This window comes from Saccopteryx leptura, chromosome 7, assembly GCF_036850995.1.
Source record: "Saccopteryx leptura isolate mSacLep1 chromosome 7, mSacLep1_pri_phased_curated, whole genome shotgun sequence".
Taxonomy (NCBI): Eukaryota; Metazoa; Chordata; class Mammalia; order Chiroptera; family Emballonuridae; genus Saccopteryx; species Saccopteryx leptura.
In genome coordinates this window covers 1,355,255-1,372,677 of record NC_089509.1, presented here as the reverse complement: position 1 = coordinate 1,372,677, position 17,423 = coordinate 1,355,255, and the positions used below count along the sequence as shown (strand labels likewise).

Here is a 17,423-nt window from a genome sequence, read left to right as displayed (position 1 = left end):
AATGTAAAGTAGTACAACAATTATGAAAGAAAGTATGGTGGTTCCTCAAAAAACTGAAAATAGAACTACCTTATGACCCAGCAATCCCTCTACTGGGTATATACCCCCAAAACTCAGAAACATTGATACGTAAAGACACATGTACCCCCGTGTTCATTTCAGCATTGTTCACAGTGGCCAGGACATGGAAACAACCAAAAAGCCCATCAATAGATGACTGGATAAAGAAGATGTGGCACATATACACTATGGAATACTACTCAGCCATAAGAAATGATGACATCGGATCATTTACAGCAAAATGGTGGGATCTTGATAACATTATACGAAGTGAAATAAGTAAATCAGAAAAAACCAGGAATTGCATTATTCCATACGTAGGTGGGACATACAAGCGAAACTAAGAGACATTGATAAGAGTGTGGTGGTTACAGGAGGAGGGGGGAGAGGGAGAGGGAAAGGGGGAGGGGGAGGGGCACAAAGAAAACTAGATAGAAGGTGACAGAGGACAATCTGACTTTGGGTGATGGGTATGCAACATAATTGAACGACAAGATAACCTGGACTTGTTATCTTTGAATATATGTATCCTGATTTATTGATGTCGCCCCATTAAAAAAATAAAATTATTTAATAAAAAAAAAGAAGAGTTCAGTACATAGCTTTAAAAGCACTCTTAATACACCTAACAAGATGAACAGTAACTCCTTAATAATGTTAAATATATAGTCAATACTTTTTAGGTTTTTTTTATTAAGATCTTATCCATTTTTATTAGAGAGAGAGAGAGAGAGAGAGAGAGAGAGAGAGAAGAGAGAGAGAGAAAACAGGGGGAGGAGCAGGAAGCATCAACTCCCATATGTGCCTTGACCAGGCAAGCCCAGGGTTTTGAACCAGCAATCTCAGCATTCCAGGTCAATACTTTATCCACTGCGCCACCACAGGGCAGGCTACTTTTTAGTTTTTTAAAAATCAGAATCCAAGTAAGTTCCACACAATAGGACTCAATGTTACATCCTTAGGTCTTTTCCTAAAGTTCTCTCTAATCCTTTTGCCTTTACAATTTATGAAGGATCTAAGTTATTCACCTGTAGTTTCCTATTGTCTAGATTTTGCTGAGTTCATCCCAAAAGATCATATGGAACATGTTCATCTGTCTAGTATAAACGAAGTTCTATAATTCTAAAATTTGGTGGCTGAATCTAGAGGCTTAATCAGACTCATTTTTTTTTTTGTATTTTTCTGAAGTTGGAAATGGGGAGGCAGTCAGACAGAGTCCTGCATGCGCCAGACCGGGATCCACCCGGCATGCCCACCAGGGGGCGATGCTCTGCCCATCTGGTATGTCACTCTGTTGCAATCAGAGCCACTCTAGCGCCTGAGGCAGAGGCCACAGAGCCATCCTCAGCACCTGGGCCAACTTTGCTCCAATGGAGCCTTGGCTGCGGGAGGGGAGGAGAGAGGAGAGGAAGGAGAGGAGGAGGGGTGGAGAAGCAGATGGGCGCTTCTCCTGTGTGCCCTGGCCGGGACTTGAACCCGGGACTCCTGCATGCCAGGCCGATGCTCTACCACTGAGCCAACCGGCCAGGGCCACTCAGAATTTTTTTTAATGCAAAACTACTTCATAAATATGATGATGTATTCCAAGGATAGAAAGTAGGTCATAATTAACTATCTCTGTTTTAGTAAGGTCAGCAGTTGTTCATTTTTCATGCTCATACCTATTCAGTAGTAGTTGCAAAATGGTGCTATTCCATTACTCTTTCTTCATTTGTTAGTCAAAATAATTCTATGAAGGTGAGTTTCCTTTCATCCACTATTAGTCCTCACTAACACAGTCAGTAACAGAAAGGCAGAATAAAGAACCACTATTATAAAATAACGAGTTGGTTTCCTAGCAACATGCTTAATTAGTTTTTATCCTAAGTTTCATTATAAACTCATGGGTTTAAATTTAAAAGTCATCAATTAAATTTCTTTTTCCTTTCATAATTTAAAAATTGCTCATTATAAAAATTTGGGAAATATAGAAAAAGTAAGTAATACTCCAAAGAAAATAATCATGCATCCTGCCATTTAGAAATAAGCGGTTTATTTTATGAATACTTTTCTTCTAGGTCACCTAATTCAGTGTTTTTCAACCAGTTTGCCACGAGACATGGTCAGGTGTGAGTATAAATACATTTAGAAACTATATTATTAACTCTATGTATAATATGTACTGTGTTAGAGTGTCATTTTGTGTCATTTTGGTAGGTGGTGTGCCCCATGATTTTGTAAATGTAAAAAATGTGCCGCGGCTCAAAAAAGGTTGAAAATCACTGATCTAATTTCACAATCTTGAGATCATATTGCACATCTAATGTTATGTCTTAATTTTCTCCTGTTAATACAGTTGCCCTATAATGACTTTAAGACAGCACATTTCCAACCTCCTCATTTACCAGTGTAGTTTGTCATGCTTTCTGGCAAGGTCCACTTGGGGGCAGCTAAAGAGAAATTGTCTTGAATAAAGCTCATTCCTAATAGAATAACTCACATTCAAATAAGCTCCCAATGTGGTTCTGTGAGCTCTCGGCTTTTGTACTTGACAATTGAGCTGCTTGAGCTGGGTAGAACTTGAAATGAAAGACAGGCTCCTACTTCCTTCTGATCGTGAGCCCTGTACTCATTCTCAGATTCACTCAGAAGCTCCACCCGAGCACATAAGGCCTGGCTCAGCATCCCGCAGCGGATTCACTCTGTCACCAGACACTGGTTAGGAATGGTCTCTTTAGCCTACATATGGCCATATTCAGGATGTGACTCACCATAGGAAGGCAATAAATACCTCATAGGAATCCTCAGAAAGACCAATGAAAAAAATACTTTTATTTTTATTTATATATGTGTGTATTTATTGTTCTTATCAGTTGACTGAATAGAGTCTTTATTCAGTCTTTAAATATGGGGTCATAACCCAAATTTTATGGAACCAAACTTCAGGTAGAATCCATCAGGTTTACTTTGTAGTACAGAGTTTTAAGCCTTCTCAAATGTTACACATCTCCACCATTCACTTCGGTCTTACTTCATGCATTTTACCTTACATACCCGATCCCTGAAAACAGCTGAGTTTTAAAAAGTAAACTTCACTGGCCTGACCAGGCAGTGGCACAGTAACTACAGCACTGGCCTGGGACGCTGAGGACACAGATTCGAAACACCAAGGTTGCAGGCTTGAGCATGGGCTCATCCCACTTGAGTGTGGGCTCACCAGCACGAGTGCAAAGTCACCGGCTTGAGCGAAGGATCATAGACATGACCCCATGGCTGCTGGCTGGAGGCCAGTGGTCGCTGGCTGAAGCCCAAGGTCACAAGCGTGAGCAAGAGGTCACTGGCTCGGCTGAAGCCCCTCAGTCAACACACATATGAAAATCAATCAATGAACAACTAAAGTGCTGCAACTATGAGCTGATGCTTCTCATCTCTCTCCCTTCCTGTCCCTCTCGGTCTCTGTCTCTCTCTCAAAAAAATAATAAATAAAAAGTGAACTTAGAGACCTGAAGATGGCAGCGGAGTAGGCAGATGCACAGACTCCCAGCTCACACCACTGAACTGGATTATAAACTAATTTATGAACAATCAGCATGAAAAACCAAATCTGGACTACAAGAACAGCTCTCAAAAATGAACTTAACTTAGTTGAAGTTCATCAAAGCACAATCTAAGGCTCTCTTTCTCCCTCATATTATTTTCTCCCATTCCAATGGCTTTAATTAAATGGAATCTCAACATAAAGTACATCAGATTCATAGCTGTCTGAATGCTTTCTAGATAGCAGACATTATTTTAGGCATATTTATGCATGAATTCATTCAATCCTTACAAGAATTTTATGAGTTGGGCATTATTATCACCCTTGTTAAATATGAGGCACTGAGGCACAGAGGAATTATGTATCTTGCACAAGGTCACATGGTTTATGGCGGATAAAGCCTAACCTTGTACCAGGCCATCTAATGTCAGAGCCCTTTCTCTTAACCACTAGTCTAATGACTAAACTCTATTCAGTGGTACCTTGACACACGAGTTTAATTTGTTTCATGGCCAAGCTCATGACTCAATTTGCTCATATGTCAAATCAAATGTCGCCATTTAAATTAATGGGAATGCAATTAATCCATTCCAGCCCCCAAAAACCATACAAAATTTTTGTTTTATATGCTTTTAAATAAGAAAATGTACTTTACAAATAACAAATACACACACACATAATAAGAGAGAATGAAAAGAAATAAACTGGTTTATGAAGTATATTTACCTTCAAGGTCAGGTGAAGATGCTGGCGGAGGGGGAGGAAACTGCCAGAGAAGGTTTTCATTTCGTGTGCTATCATTTAACACAGTGGTCAGCAAACTCATTAGCAGAGCCAAATATCAATAGTACAATGATTGAAATTTCTTTTGAGAGCCAAATTTTTTAAACTTAAACTATATAGGTAGGTAACACGGTTATTAACTTAATTAGCATACTCCTAAACTGGCTACACTCAAGGGGCCAAAGGACAAAGAGCCACCATATGTGGCTCCTGAGCCGCGGTTTGCAGACCACTGGATAACTTACTCTACACACTTAACGCTATATTTAATTGCAAATTTTAACTTACAGACTACATACAATATGTAACTTTATCACTAAACTTAATTGCTATTTTTTTACTTTGCATAATCATCATCATTTTCTTCACTGACTTTTGGCTTTTGCCACTTTCCTCGCTTTCACTTAAGAGGCTGTCTCAATAAAAATCTTTGCATAGAAGTTTGTTTCTCCCTCCCTTTCAGAACGTTCGGCAGGCCATCTAATGGAGTGTGGCAGAGCTCATGATTCACATATCCGCTTGTGACTTAAAAAAAATCCTGCTAGTGACTGCTCATCTCTCAAATTGCTCGTGATTTAAAGTGCTCGTGTGTCAAGGTACCACTGTATATGAAAATACAATGTTATTTTTATGATCATTTGAACTTTACTTAGACTCTGTGAACCCTGCAGGGGAGCTTTCTGCTGTGGAGACCAAGCATCAGGACTAGTTGGAAGACTGCCAAGTCCACGAGATAGCAGACTGTCTTCCATTGGTGTTTTAAGGGTAGATGTATTAACTTAAATGTTAAATGTATTAATCATATTATTCATTTCATTCACATTTACACACAAAAACCTAAAATAAAATACTTCAAAAAATACCTCAAACTTACCTTTGATATCTCTATGAACAATCATATTACTGTGCAAATAATGGACACCCTCCAGAATCTGACGGGTGTATTTCCTAGTCACATTTTCAGTCAGAGCTCCATATGCTTTTAATTGGTCCTTAATGGAACCCTAAAAGAAAACAAAAGAAAACTGCCACAGTTTGAAATGAAAACCACTATATTAAATCTTTACTTGAACAGATAGATTCCTACTTCATCAATGGGAGGCTTCAGCTAGACAGCACCAGAATTCTCAGGAAGAACACACAGGACATCTCCTTTACATACAAGTCTTTATCTTCCCTGACTAAACTGGGGAAAAGTACGGGTTAGGGCCGTGATGGCGAACCTATGACACACGTGTCAGCACTGTCACATTTAGCCATTTTCAACGATATGCGGCCGCTAACCAGAGAAGTATGGAGCTGCATGCCGAGAAGGACGTTTCATCCTCAGCTCCTGCATGGCCAGGTACAGTAGCCAAGGATAAAACATTTGCTGTAGTGTAGACACTCTGTGCCGGAGGGTCTGTAGGCCAAAACAACAGAACTCTGGCACAGAGCGTCCGGTCCTGGTCCTGGGACTTCTGGTTAGGCCGTTAGGGGATCTTTGACCTCACTTCCGGCTGGCAGAGAAGGGAGCAGCGGAATGCCGCACAGGGGACGCATCTCTGGGGGCCCTGTGATTGCCATTACCAGCAACCACATAACCACAGCAGTCATCATCCAATCTACTGTTCTGGGGTGTTGTGGATTTCTAATTGACCATCATTACTGAGATAAGTGAGGGGGAGGCTGGGAGAGGTGAGGCCTGTGCTGTGGGTGCCGTTTTCCACCATTAAAAATAGTGGCAGCCATCTTAATTTACATAAGATGCAACTTGCAGAATTTCAAGACAGCATCTGGGCTCAGGTGTTTGTCGACTTGAGGTCAAAGCTTGAGAATCTGGAAAGGTGCCGCTTGGAGAATCAAGAGGAGTGCCACATGCTCCTCTTTGGGAAAGTGTAAGATCTGCCAGGACGGCAGGGATGAGGAGGGTGGCTGAGGCCTCATGTGCATGCACTGATTTCCTGGACTACAACCCAAGTGAGCACTGGCTCCTTTGTTGGATGGACTTGCGGATTTTGGACAGTGTGGGATGCCCTGGTGGGGGTGGGGGATGGCTTTGCTGGAGGCCCTTCCCCTGCCCCAGGAAGCTTTTCCCATGGCTAGAAAGAAGGCCAAGGAGATTTTGTGCTTTTGGCAAAGTGCTCAGATACTGGTGAAGTGTATCTTTGTAATTGTTGAAATTGTATGATTTGTCATGTTGTTGTAATTTGTGTAATGTGCCTTGCAACCATATGCAGTACGCAGCCCACGGCAAGCCATCCATTTCTTGTTTGGATGCTGGGACCTTTGTGGGAAGGGGGCGTGCATGGACCTACGTCCATTTTTTAGAATCAAAATAGAACTGTGTTTAACGGCACCTCGAAGGTCTCTGTAACACAATGGGAGGGAAATGACATCCCTACCCCTAGGAGGAATCCCCTGTTTAAGACCCCCATTCTATTTCCTAACTAGTCAAACATTACAGAAGCTTGCCTCTTTGTTTAAAAAAAAAAAAGAGGAGTGCCACTATGAACAGAAAATTTGGAGTGCCTGGAAATGATTACCAGATACTTTTAGCACCCTGAAAAATATAGCAATGGCTTTACTCACAATATTTCCCTCTGATTTAGCCAGTGAAATTCAGCAACACAAAAGTCACTAATAGGCAGGTTAGTTAAAGAATTCCCCCTCCCTCTCATTTATCTTAGTTCACGGCACCCCACACAAGTTAAATAATATCAAGACCAACAAAAGAATCCGACTGATAGACAAAGAAGTCACTAAGCAGGTAAGTTAAGTAATTAGTTTTTGGTTTATTAAATACAGTTATATATTACAATTATACATTTTTGTTATTTAAACTATAAATATCACGAAATTATGTTTTTTTTCTCGAAGTGACACACCACCAGAGCTATACTTGTTTTGGCGAATTTTGACACACCAAGCTCAAAAGATTGCCAATCACTGGGTTACAGCTAAAGGAAGCCTATAAAACTGTTTCTTGACCAATACCTTTGTTTCTTTGAGTATGTTAGTTCTAACTATCTTTTTTTTCTTTTTTCTTTTTTTTTTTTATTTTCTTTTTCTGAAGCTGGAAACGGGGAGAGACAGTCAGACTCCCGCATGCGCCCGACCGGGATCCACCCGGCACGCCCACCAGGGGCGACCCTCTGCCCCTCCGGGGCGTCGCTTTGCCGTGACCAGAGCCACTCTAGTGCCTGGGGCAGAGGCCAAGGAGCCATCCCCAGCGCCCGGGCCATCTTTGCTCCAATGGAGCCTTGGCTGCGGGAGGGGAAGAGAGAGACAGAGAGGAGGGGGGCGTGGAGAAGCAAATGGGTGCTTCTCCTATGTGCCCTGGCCGGGAATCGAACCCGGGTCCCCCGCACGCCAGGCTGACGCTCTACCGCTGAGCCAACCGGCCAGGGCCAGTTCTAACTATCTCCTATTCCTTACAACCATGTTTTTAAAAATTCTCCAGTATTTTTTCATCAGGGGTTTGTTTGTTTTTTTGCCCAAAATGTATTTTTGTTTTTCCTACTTACTCTTCTACATTATGTTCAATTTTATTTTTTATTTACTTCTTTTCTTCCTCCGTTTTTAAAAGTGTTTTATTGATATTTGCTAATTTATTTCTCAGGGGAAAGAATGGGTATGATTAGAAAATCAGAACACATGTGATTTTTAAGTTTTTCTTTTATATACTTGACATTCTAGTTCAAAACATGAGAAAATATATTAAGAAGGAATTTCAAATTTTCTACAGTGTCTTTAAGGCAGGGGGAGGTGCCATCTCTGAGAATGCTGACTCCATCTGTGAGTCACAGACACTGGAATTTTACACAAGCTTCCCTACTGATTCCAAAGTGCAAATCTGATGAATAATCAACCACTTTAAAAGTAGAAATGAAATGTTTCCTGGGACAAATCTTTTCTTTTCTTTTTTTTTTTTTTTTCAGAGAGAGAGAGAGGGATAGACAGGGACAGACAGACAGGAATGGAGAGAGATGAGAAGCATCAATCATTAGTTTTTCATTGCGCGTTGCAACACCTTAGTTGTTCATTGATTGCTTTCTCATATGTGCCTTGACCGCGGGCCTTCAGCAGACCGAGTAACCCCTTGCTGGAGCCAGCGACCTTGGGTTCAACCTGGTGGGCTTTTTGCTCAAACCAGATGAGCCCATGCTCAATCTGGCGACCTCGGGGTCTCGAACCTGGGTCCTTTGCATCCCAGTCCAATGCTCTATCCACTGCGCCACTGCCTGGTCAGGCAAATCTTTTCTTTTAAACAATATATTCAAAATTTTCTGCCTTTCCTTGAATTTTGGTAAAATGTACTTTGTCATACAAAAGTAGATCCTTGAATTTTACAGATTAAACCATTGCTGTTACCACTATTCATGAGCAATGAGAGAAATTATATACCATCCTTCAAAAGCTTGGAGATTCAGGAAAGTCTAGGAACATGTATGTCCAACCCATGCCAAGGACTTATCATATGTACAATTCATTTAGATTGTCAATGAACTATTACTAATTTGATAATGTACTTTTCAAATTCAAGGAATGACAATCTATACTTTGAGGAGATAGCTGTTCTCACAAAATCAAGTGTAGCTAGTAGAAACATGATCTAACCCTCTTCCTGAATAGTCCTGGTTTAGTCCTAAGATTGCTAACTACATAAAGATTACCCATCTCCATTTGTGATATAAATCAATTCTAACCAATATCCATTTTAACTAACCTTTTCTTCAACATCTAAATCTCTATTCACCCTTATTCATAATTATTTCCTATTTTAATTTAAATATTTATTGCACAAACAGTAATGAAAACCTAAATTAAAGAAATTGCAATGCCAACGTAACAGATTTTCATTTTTCTAAGTTTCTGCTGTCCTTGTCCAAATAGATATTTTAAATATCATAATCATTCTTTAAAAGCATTTTATGTTCCTTTTTTCCTCTTTTATGTAAGTACTTCCTCCAACTATACTACACACATAGCCTTCACAACTTTAATATTTAACATATATTCTCTTGGACAATGCCATAATAATTTATTTCCGCCATGGACAATGAATTTACTTTTATTTCTATCACAGACAATACTGAAGTAAATAAAATAAATGTGTTCAGGTTTGTCCTTCTTTTGTGTTACTTCTATAAAATAAATTTCTGTGAGATTAGGTCAAAAAGTTTCAATATTTTTATAAATTTTAATGCATCCCACCAATTTGTTTTCCAAAGGGGATTTTTCAAAAAAGACTAATTTACATTGCTAACAGAATATTTGAAAATAAAAAGTAGAATAATGGGTAACAATAGTATGACTATAAACAATAATAATTCAAGATGCTAAGAAACAGCCTGACCAGGCGGTGGCGCAGTGGATAGAGCATCGAACTGGGATGCAGAGAACCTAGGTTCGAAACCCTGAGATCACTGTATTAAGTGCAGGCTCATCCGGCTTGAGTGCAGGCTCACCAGCATGAGCACGGGGTTGCTGGCTTGAGCATGGGATCATAGACATGAAACCATGGTCACTGGCTTGAGCCCAAAGGTTGCTGGCTTGAGCCGAAGGTCACTGGCTTGAGCAAGGGGTCCCTCACTCTACTGTAGCCCCCCAGTCAAGGCACATATGAGAAAGCAATCAATGAACAACTAAGGTGCTGCATCAAAGAATTGATGCATCTCATCTCTCTCCCTGCCTGCCTGTCTGTCCCTGTCCATCCCTCTCTCTGTCTCTTTCACAAAAAAAAAAAAAAAAAGCTAAGAAACAAAGTAAAGTTTGTTGTTGCTCTTGTGAGACTGAGGATAGTCAAGACCATTACTATCAGACAGTGGTCCAGTTTCATATCCATAAACTTAAACTGCAATCTTGCACATCCTATATGTAATTCCAATAAGCTACTCCAAGGACCCATAAAGCAAACCTTTATTCTATCATATACTGCCAAATGAACTATGGGAATACATGTATTTTAAAATGAGTAAATGTACCACCACATGGAAAATCATTAGTTTTAGAATGTATTCTACATATTACAATAATAATATAGAAGGAATAACAGAGTTTGCAATCACATTTTGTAGCACCTAATGAAATTATTGGCTGAGGTGATGATCATCAACCTGTGCTAAAATCATTACATGGATGGCTGAAAAGGAACTGGACATTTCTATATGCTACTGCTATAGCTCATTATGTTCTGGTCTGAAGGGAAAAAAATAAAAGTTTATAATGGAGGAATCAGAGTTACAAGCACCCTAATCTAGCAGTCAATCTTAGCACCACAAACAACAACCAAAAATTGTTTATCTCCTAATGAGATCCAACACAAAGTATACAACATCATCTATGATACATTATAATAAAAAATGTTGAATTTGAATTTACTTTAGACTTTAAATCTAACTTGGAGTTTATAGAAAATAAGGGGATAAAGAAAACATATTATACAAGGCCATGAGGTAATAGAATAATACCCTGGACTACCTGTCAAATCTATGTCATATAAAAATTGTTCTAGATTTAAAGAGGAGTAAAAGAGCCCAACCTGGTGGTGCAGTAGACGGAGTGTCGACCTGGAACACTGAGGGTGCCAATTAAAAACCCTGGGCTCGCCTGGTCAAGGCAGTGTGAGAAGCAATTACATAATATGAGTTGATGCTTCCTGCTCCCCACCCCTTCTCTTTCTCTCTCTCTCTCTCTTAAATCAATAAATAAAATCTTAAAAAAAAAAAAAAAGAAGTAAAAGATAGATTAGCTAAATGTAATGTGTGGTCCTGAACTGGATTCTGGTTCGGATAAATCAGCTTTTATGGGTATTTTTAAGGCTCTTAGAGAAATTTGAGCATGGACTGCTATGATATCTATTATCTATTTTAGTATATGTCAGCATTTTAAAAAGTGAGTTAAAAAGACATAGATAGGTGAAGAAGAAATAAAGTTACAATACAAATCTAAAACTCTTTCAAAATATCATTAAGTTTAACATTTTATAATCAAAGTTTTATTGTTTTTCTTTCCTCAGCTAATCCTGTAAATAGAATTTTTCTAATTTCAAAGGGTATATATGAACTTACCCCTGGCATATATTCCATAAATATGGAAAGTGTTTTCTCCTGGGGATCCCGCAAACAGCCATAATACTGAACAATCCGCTCGTGCAGCAAATTTTTCAACAACTGAATTTCACACTCAAGTGCATTCACTTCCTAAAAGACAGAAGTCACTGTTAATTCTTCACAGCATTGTTAGTAAAAGCAAAAAACTCAAATTTCATTAACCATCAAGGCGATTTAATTCTGAAATTTTACTTCTTAAGAAATAAACACTTTAAAGTCTCTCAGCAATAATTTTTATAACAGCCTTTGACTGTATGATAGAGCAACACAAAATCAGACAGGAACATACCTGAGCACTAAAAGAGCAGCATCCACAGTGCAAAGTAAACATATCTAGTTATCTATTTGTTTTGCAAATAACTTGAATAAAGGAATATTAATAATTCTATTGTGTTGCTCCCTCCATGGAGCATGCTCATGTCTTTTCTTCCCTCTTTTTTCCCTTTTCTCTCCTCTTCCCCCACATGTGTATATCTCCTAAGCACGAAGCTACCCCACAAGACCTGCAACCAGGGGTGCAGTGGGCTGTGGCAGCTCGTTCCAGGCTAACCCCCTGAACCTGTCTCCAAGGCCCCTTCTTGGCTCATTTCTTTCCTTAACATTTCCAGGGAGCTAATAAAATTAGAAAACAAAAATTCTATCATGTGATATTTATTTTATTAAAATTGCTTTTTTCTGTGGGCAGTGACTGCAGTCTGTGCCGTGATTCTTACCTTGCTGGTCTCGGGTCTATCAGGATCAAACTGAACTTGCTTAACAGCCAGCTCTCTTCCCGTATCGACATCATAACAGAGGTAGACCCTGCCAAAGGCTCCCTGGCCAAGGAGTTTGCCCAATCTCCAGTTGGTAGGAGCACGAGGTGCTAAAAGAGAATATTTGCTTAAAATGGAATAGCTAGATAGCAAAAAAAATGGTTAAAGACTAAATGATTATGCTTAATTGAATGAAACAATTACCCTTAATTGAATCTGCTTGGGTGTAAGGGAAACCATGATCATCCAAGTTTTTAATAATTATCACCTCTGAAAACTTTTCTGTCAATTTTCTAAGAATTCTAAACCCAAAGAACGTTCATAATACCATAACTCATTTTTTCCAATGAGATTAGGTATTTTCTTTCTTGTTTCTTTCATGCAACCTAAGACTGTAAGATAGACTATTTCCAGCCTTCACTGCAGACTACTTGTAAGTAGGTCTCCACCTGCCTGTGATGTAGAAAGCTAGAGAGCACTATCACAATATAACAAAAGGAAATCCTGAAAGCAGCCAGTGGGAAAGAAGCAAACAGGCAGAGGGATAAAGTTAAAAATTACAGAACAGGCCCTGGCCGGTTGGCTCAGTGGTAGAGCGTCGGCCTGGCGTGCAGGGAGTCCTGGGTTCGATTCCCAGCCAGGGCACACAGGAGAAGCGCCCATCTACTTCTCCACCCCTCCCCCTCTCCTTCCTCTCTGTCTCTCTCTTCCCCTCCTGCAGCCAAGGCTTCACTGGAACAAAGTTGGCCTGGGCACTGAGGATGGCTCCGTGGCCTCTGCTTCAGGTGCTAGAATGGCCCTGGTTGCAACAAAGCAACGCCCCAGATGGGCAAAGCATCGCCCCCTGGTGGGCATGCCGGGTGGATCCCGGTCCGGTGCATACGGGAGTCTGTCTGACTGCCTCCCCATTTCCAACTTCAGAAAAATACAAAAAAAAAAAAAAAAAAAAAAAAAAAAAAAATTACAGAACACTTCTCCTCAAAGTAGAAAAGCTAGAAAACAATAGAGAAGTAGCTTTAAAGTGCTGAAGGAAAAAAAATTGCCCAGAATTCCACACCCAAAAAATAAAGAGGACCTTTTTCAAACAAACAAAAGATAAAAGAGTTTATCACAAGCAGACTTGTATTACAAGAAAGCTTAAAGTAATTATTCAGGCAAAAGAAATTTGATATCTGGCAGAATTTTGGATCTACATAAATAAAGATGTATAGAAATAAACTGAATATATTTATAAGATATTCTCATATTTCTAATCACTTTAAAAGATAGCTGTCTAAAGCAAAAATAGCAGCAAGGTAGTGAGGTCACAGATGTAAACGTAAAATATGTCAACACTGTAATGAAAGGGAGGACTTCAGAGTATGCCAATATTACTAGAACCTGTGTATGCACTGCTTCCATGGTCAAGTCCAAATACTTCACAATTTGGCCTCAGTTACCATTCTAGTCCTATTCCCCTCTTTCAAGTAAGATACCTTCTACTTCGGCCAAAAAATAAACTATCCCCACTTTCAGAATATGCCATGGTCTCTTGTACATGTCATCTCCTTAACTGGTGAATTCCTACCCATACTTAAGATCTAGATTAAATTATAGCTTAAATTAAACTACAATTACTGCTCTAGACATCATTCCCCCATTAGACTGTATCTTAAAGCACGTATTTGAAATGTCAGTGCAGGAACTCAAGAAGGAAATGTGAAATGAATGAATGAATAATTGGTAACAATTTTCCTAATAAAAGTGAAGGACAGAATGATAAAGTAATTTAGCAGTAACACCATGCTCATACCTGACATTGCAATCACCTTTAGAAATACCACTTTTATCTCTTTTGAGAAGTTGATCTCACACTGAGGACTGGTTTGGTATTTATTTCTTTTAGTACTATAAAATCCTGCACACATCTCACTACGCCAATTTCTAGTACTTACAGCGGCTGGGTGGGCTGATATCCATTACAGTCAAAGTAGGATTATCTATGTCACTTCCCCTTCTTCTTATTCGACTATCATCATACTCTGGGGTGAAGATGCTGCTTCCACTACTAGTACTTAAGGAGTGATCAGTAGGACTGAAACTCACAGGAGACCGGAAGCTGGTCCCCTGGGTCCTTCTAGCTCTTGGAAAAGTTTTACGACCTATGAAATGAAAATATAATTACCTTACAACTTTTATTAGTACTGTATGTTGTAATTGAATGTTTTCAAAATTTATAATGTAAAGAACAGAAATGTGTCCTGTGACTCGGCCAGGAAACAAACAGTTTTTACTGTGTGTTTTAAACCTAAGATTAGTATTTTTAAAGAGTTCAAGGAAATAGCCCTATTAACAGTAAATCATAAAGTCAATGATGAAAATACAAAGAAGAAAAAAGATGAAAGCAGAAATGGAAAGTAGGGAAAAAAGAAACAAATTCAGTACAAATTCAAATAATCTCTTCTGCTAACACACATTCATAAAACCATAGAATAGAACTCCCTCACTCTGGGATAAAATGTATTCTATTCTCACTTCTAATTATGATTTAAAATATAAACCAAAATTAGTAAGTGTATTTATTTTTCCTTAAAATGACCATGCAAGTACGAATTTCATGAAAGAGTAATTTTCTAAATAATATCATATTTTTAAAAAATAATATTTTTAATTACTCCTTTTCTTCTCAAGGAAAATAAATATTATGAGGTAAGTTGGCATAAAGCTAAGATGTTATTATAGTTTTAGTTATGATCCAACATCTTAAAATTTTTTCTAGGCAGAAAACTAAATGACTGAGAAACAACTTTATTTCCAAGGGAATTTTTATTATTTTTGGGAATTTTCACAAACTGTTCTTATAGTCTGCCAGCAACTTACCATCATTATAGTCTTGATGGTGATATGAAACATGGTATCTCCTTGGATATGTACCCCCTTTTCCAAATTTCTCAAAGATAGGATTATCATAGTCTATTAAAACACATAAGAAACTTACGTTATTAAAAAAAGTCAAATATTTCTAATGATGAAAACCAAATTTACAAATTTTTATTTGGTTTAAAAAAAAATTCCCCTCTCCCTCCCAGCTAAAATATTATTCAATGACATAAACATTAAGCATTTAGAATGTAGACAAGCTAACCTGAAAATTCCTGATGATTATCTGGGTAGCTCTGTGCCCTAGGCATTCGTGATTTTGGATAGCTTTCTCTAAAAGTAGAAAATGTCACATTAAATTGAGAGAATGTAAATAAGACATTTAAAAAATTTTACGCAGTATCAATATCTGTATGTATGTGTGCAGACTATAAATATATAGATGTATTGTGTTGGGGAATAAGTTTGTAGCGTTTTTACCGAAGACTTTTATTTAAACAAAAAACAATAATTATATCAATAAGTTAATCAATTATATATTCGCCGTTTCTGTTTACAACCTCTTCCCACCTCTCGACCAATTTGTTGATGCCGTTCCGCCAAAAATCGCCTGGTCTGGTGTCAAAGAAGTTGTTGAGCCAGTTTTTAAGGACCTCTTTGTTATCGAAGGTAACGCCCTTCATATGGTTTGACAGGGAGCGGAAAAGATGGTAATCGGTCGGTGCAAGGTCCGGAGAATACGGCGGATGCTGAAGGACCACCCATTCGAGCTCTCGGAGTGCAGCTTTGACAACTTGTGCAACATGGGGCCTGGCGTTGTCGTGAAGGAGTATGGTTTGACCATGTCGATCAGGTCTTTTCAGTCGAATAGCCTCATTCACACGGTGTAGCTGGGCAATGTAGAGCTCCTTGTTGACCATGGCACTCTTCTCGAGCATTTCCCAGTGCACCGTGCCCTCCCAGTCCCACCAAACACATATCATGATCTTCTTTGGATGAAGGTCTGGCTTGACTCTCGGCTTTGGCGTATCTCCTGGAGCCACCCACTCCTTTCTCTGCTTCATATTGATGTATAGGCACCATTTCTCATCTACGATGACGATTCGGTACAAAAAGCGCTGTTTATGACCGCATGTTGCTCGATGGCGGGCAAGATGCTGAGAAGCAATTTGAAGGAGACTTTCTTTGTTTCTTTCGTTGAGCTCGTGAGGCACCCAGGCTCCCAATTTTTCGGTAAATCCCATTGAATGAAGGTGATTCAGAATCGTAGGCCCTGGTGGCATGCGGGGGACCCGGGTTCAATTCCCGCCCAGGGCACATAGGAGAAGCGCCCATTTGCTTCTCCACCCCCAACCCCCTCCTTCCTCTCTGTCTCTCTCGTCCCCTCCCGCAGCCAAGGCTCCATTGGAGCAAAGATGGCCCGGGTGCTGGGGATGGCTCCTTGGCCTCTGCCCCAGGCGCTAGAGTGGCTCTGGTCCCGGCAGAGCGACGCCCCAGAGGGGCAGAGCATCGCCCCCTGGTGGGCGGGCCAGGTGGATCCTGGTCGGGCGCATGCGGGAGTCTGTCTGACTGTCTCTCCTCGTTTCCAGCTTCAAGAAAAAAAAAAAGAGAGAGAGAATCATTTTATGATCGCAGTTCATTTTTTCCGCCAATTCACGACTGGTTTGGCGACCGTTCTCCTTCAAAAGTGATTTGAGACGTTCTTCATCGAATTCAGAAGGCCTTCCGCTGCGGGACGTGTCATCGACGTCAAAGTCACCATTTTTGAACTTTGCAAACCATTTCCGTGCTGTAGACTCGCCTATAACACCTTCTCCATATACGTCGCAAATGTCCCGGGCTGCTTCGGCAGCTTTTTGACCTCGATGAAAAGCAAAGAAGAGCAGGTGTCGAAAATGTTGATTTTTGCCTCCTGGGTATTCCATTTCTAAGCCTCAAAACTAATAAAAAAATTAAATAATTCAAAAATACAATTAATATAGTTTTGTAGAGCAGAAAGAGTTTTATCGAATGAATACTTACCCTTTGCCAAACAGCAAACAAATCATTGTAAAAGAAAAGAAAATATAAAAACGCTTAGAAATTATTCCCCAACCCAATATGTATATCTGTGTGTATGTGAGTGTGTAAAGGAGCTCACTCTGAAATGCTAACCTAAATGAAAAAAGATAAACTTTTCTTAAATGCTTAATTTGGTACATGCTGGCAAAAAGCCTGGCTTTTAAAATGAACACACAGAGTACAGTGGTAAAGAATGATACACTTTGGAATTACAGGTGTCTGGAAATTCCTTCATTTCAATCTTAGCTCTACCACTTAACTAGCTGTTATTACCTTGGCAAATCACTGTTCTGAGAC

General features: G+C 39.5%; 1 protein-coding gene across 2 annotated transcripts in view; it reads right to left on the bottom strand.

Moving 5' to 3' along the window:
- MAP3K2 (mitogen-activated protein kinase kinase kinase 2) overlaps positions 1-17,423 on the bottom strand; it is a 98,230-nt gene that overhangs the window by 24,235 nt on the left and 56,572 nt on the right. For both annotated transcript variants that reach the window (XM_066345973.1, XM_066345974.1), the window contains exons 10-15: positions 15,331-15,398; positions 15,066-15,158; positions 14,141-14,347; positions 12,168-12,316; positions 11,413-11,544; positions 5,235-5,364 (exon numbers count right to left, since the gene is read on the bottom strand). In XM_066345973.1, the coding sequence (XP_066202070.1) occupies positions 5,235-5,364; positions 11,413-11,544; positions 12,168-12,316; positions 14,141-14,347; positions 15,066-15,158; positions 15,331-15,398 (779 nt within the window). The remainder of the gene's footprint in view (positions 1-5,234; positions 5,365-11,412; positions 11,545-12,167; positions 12,317-14,140; positions 14,348-15,065; positions 15,159-15,330; positions 15,399-17,423) is intronic.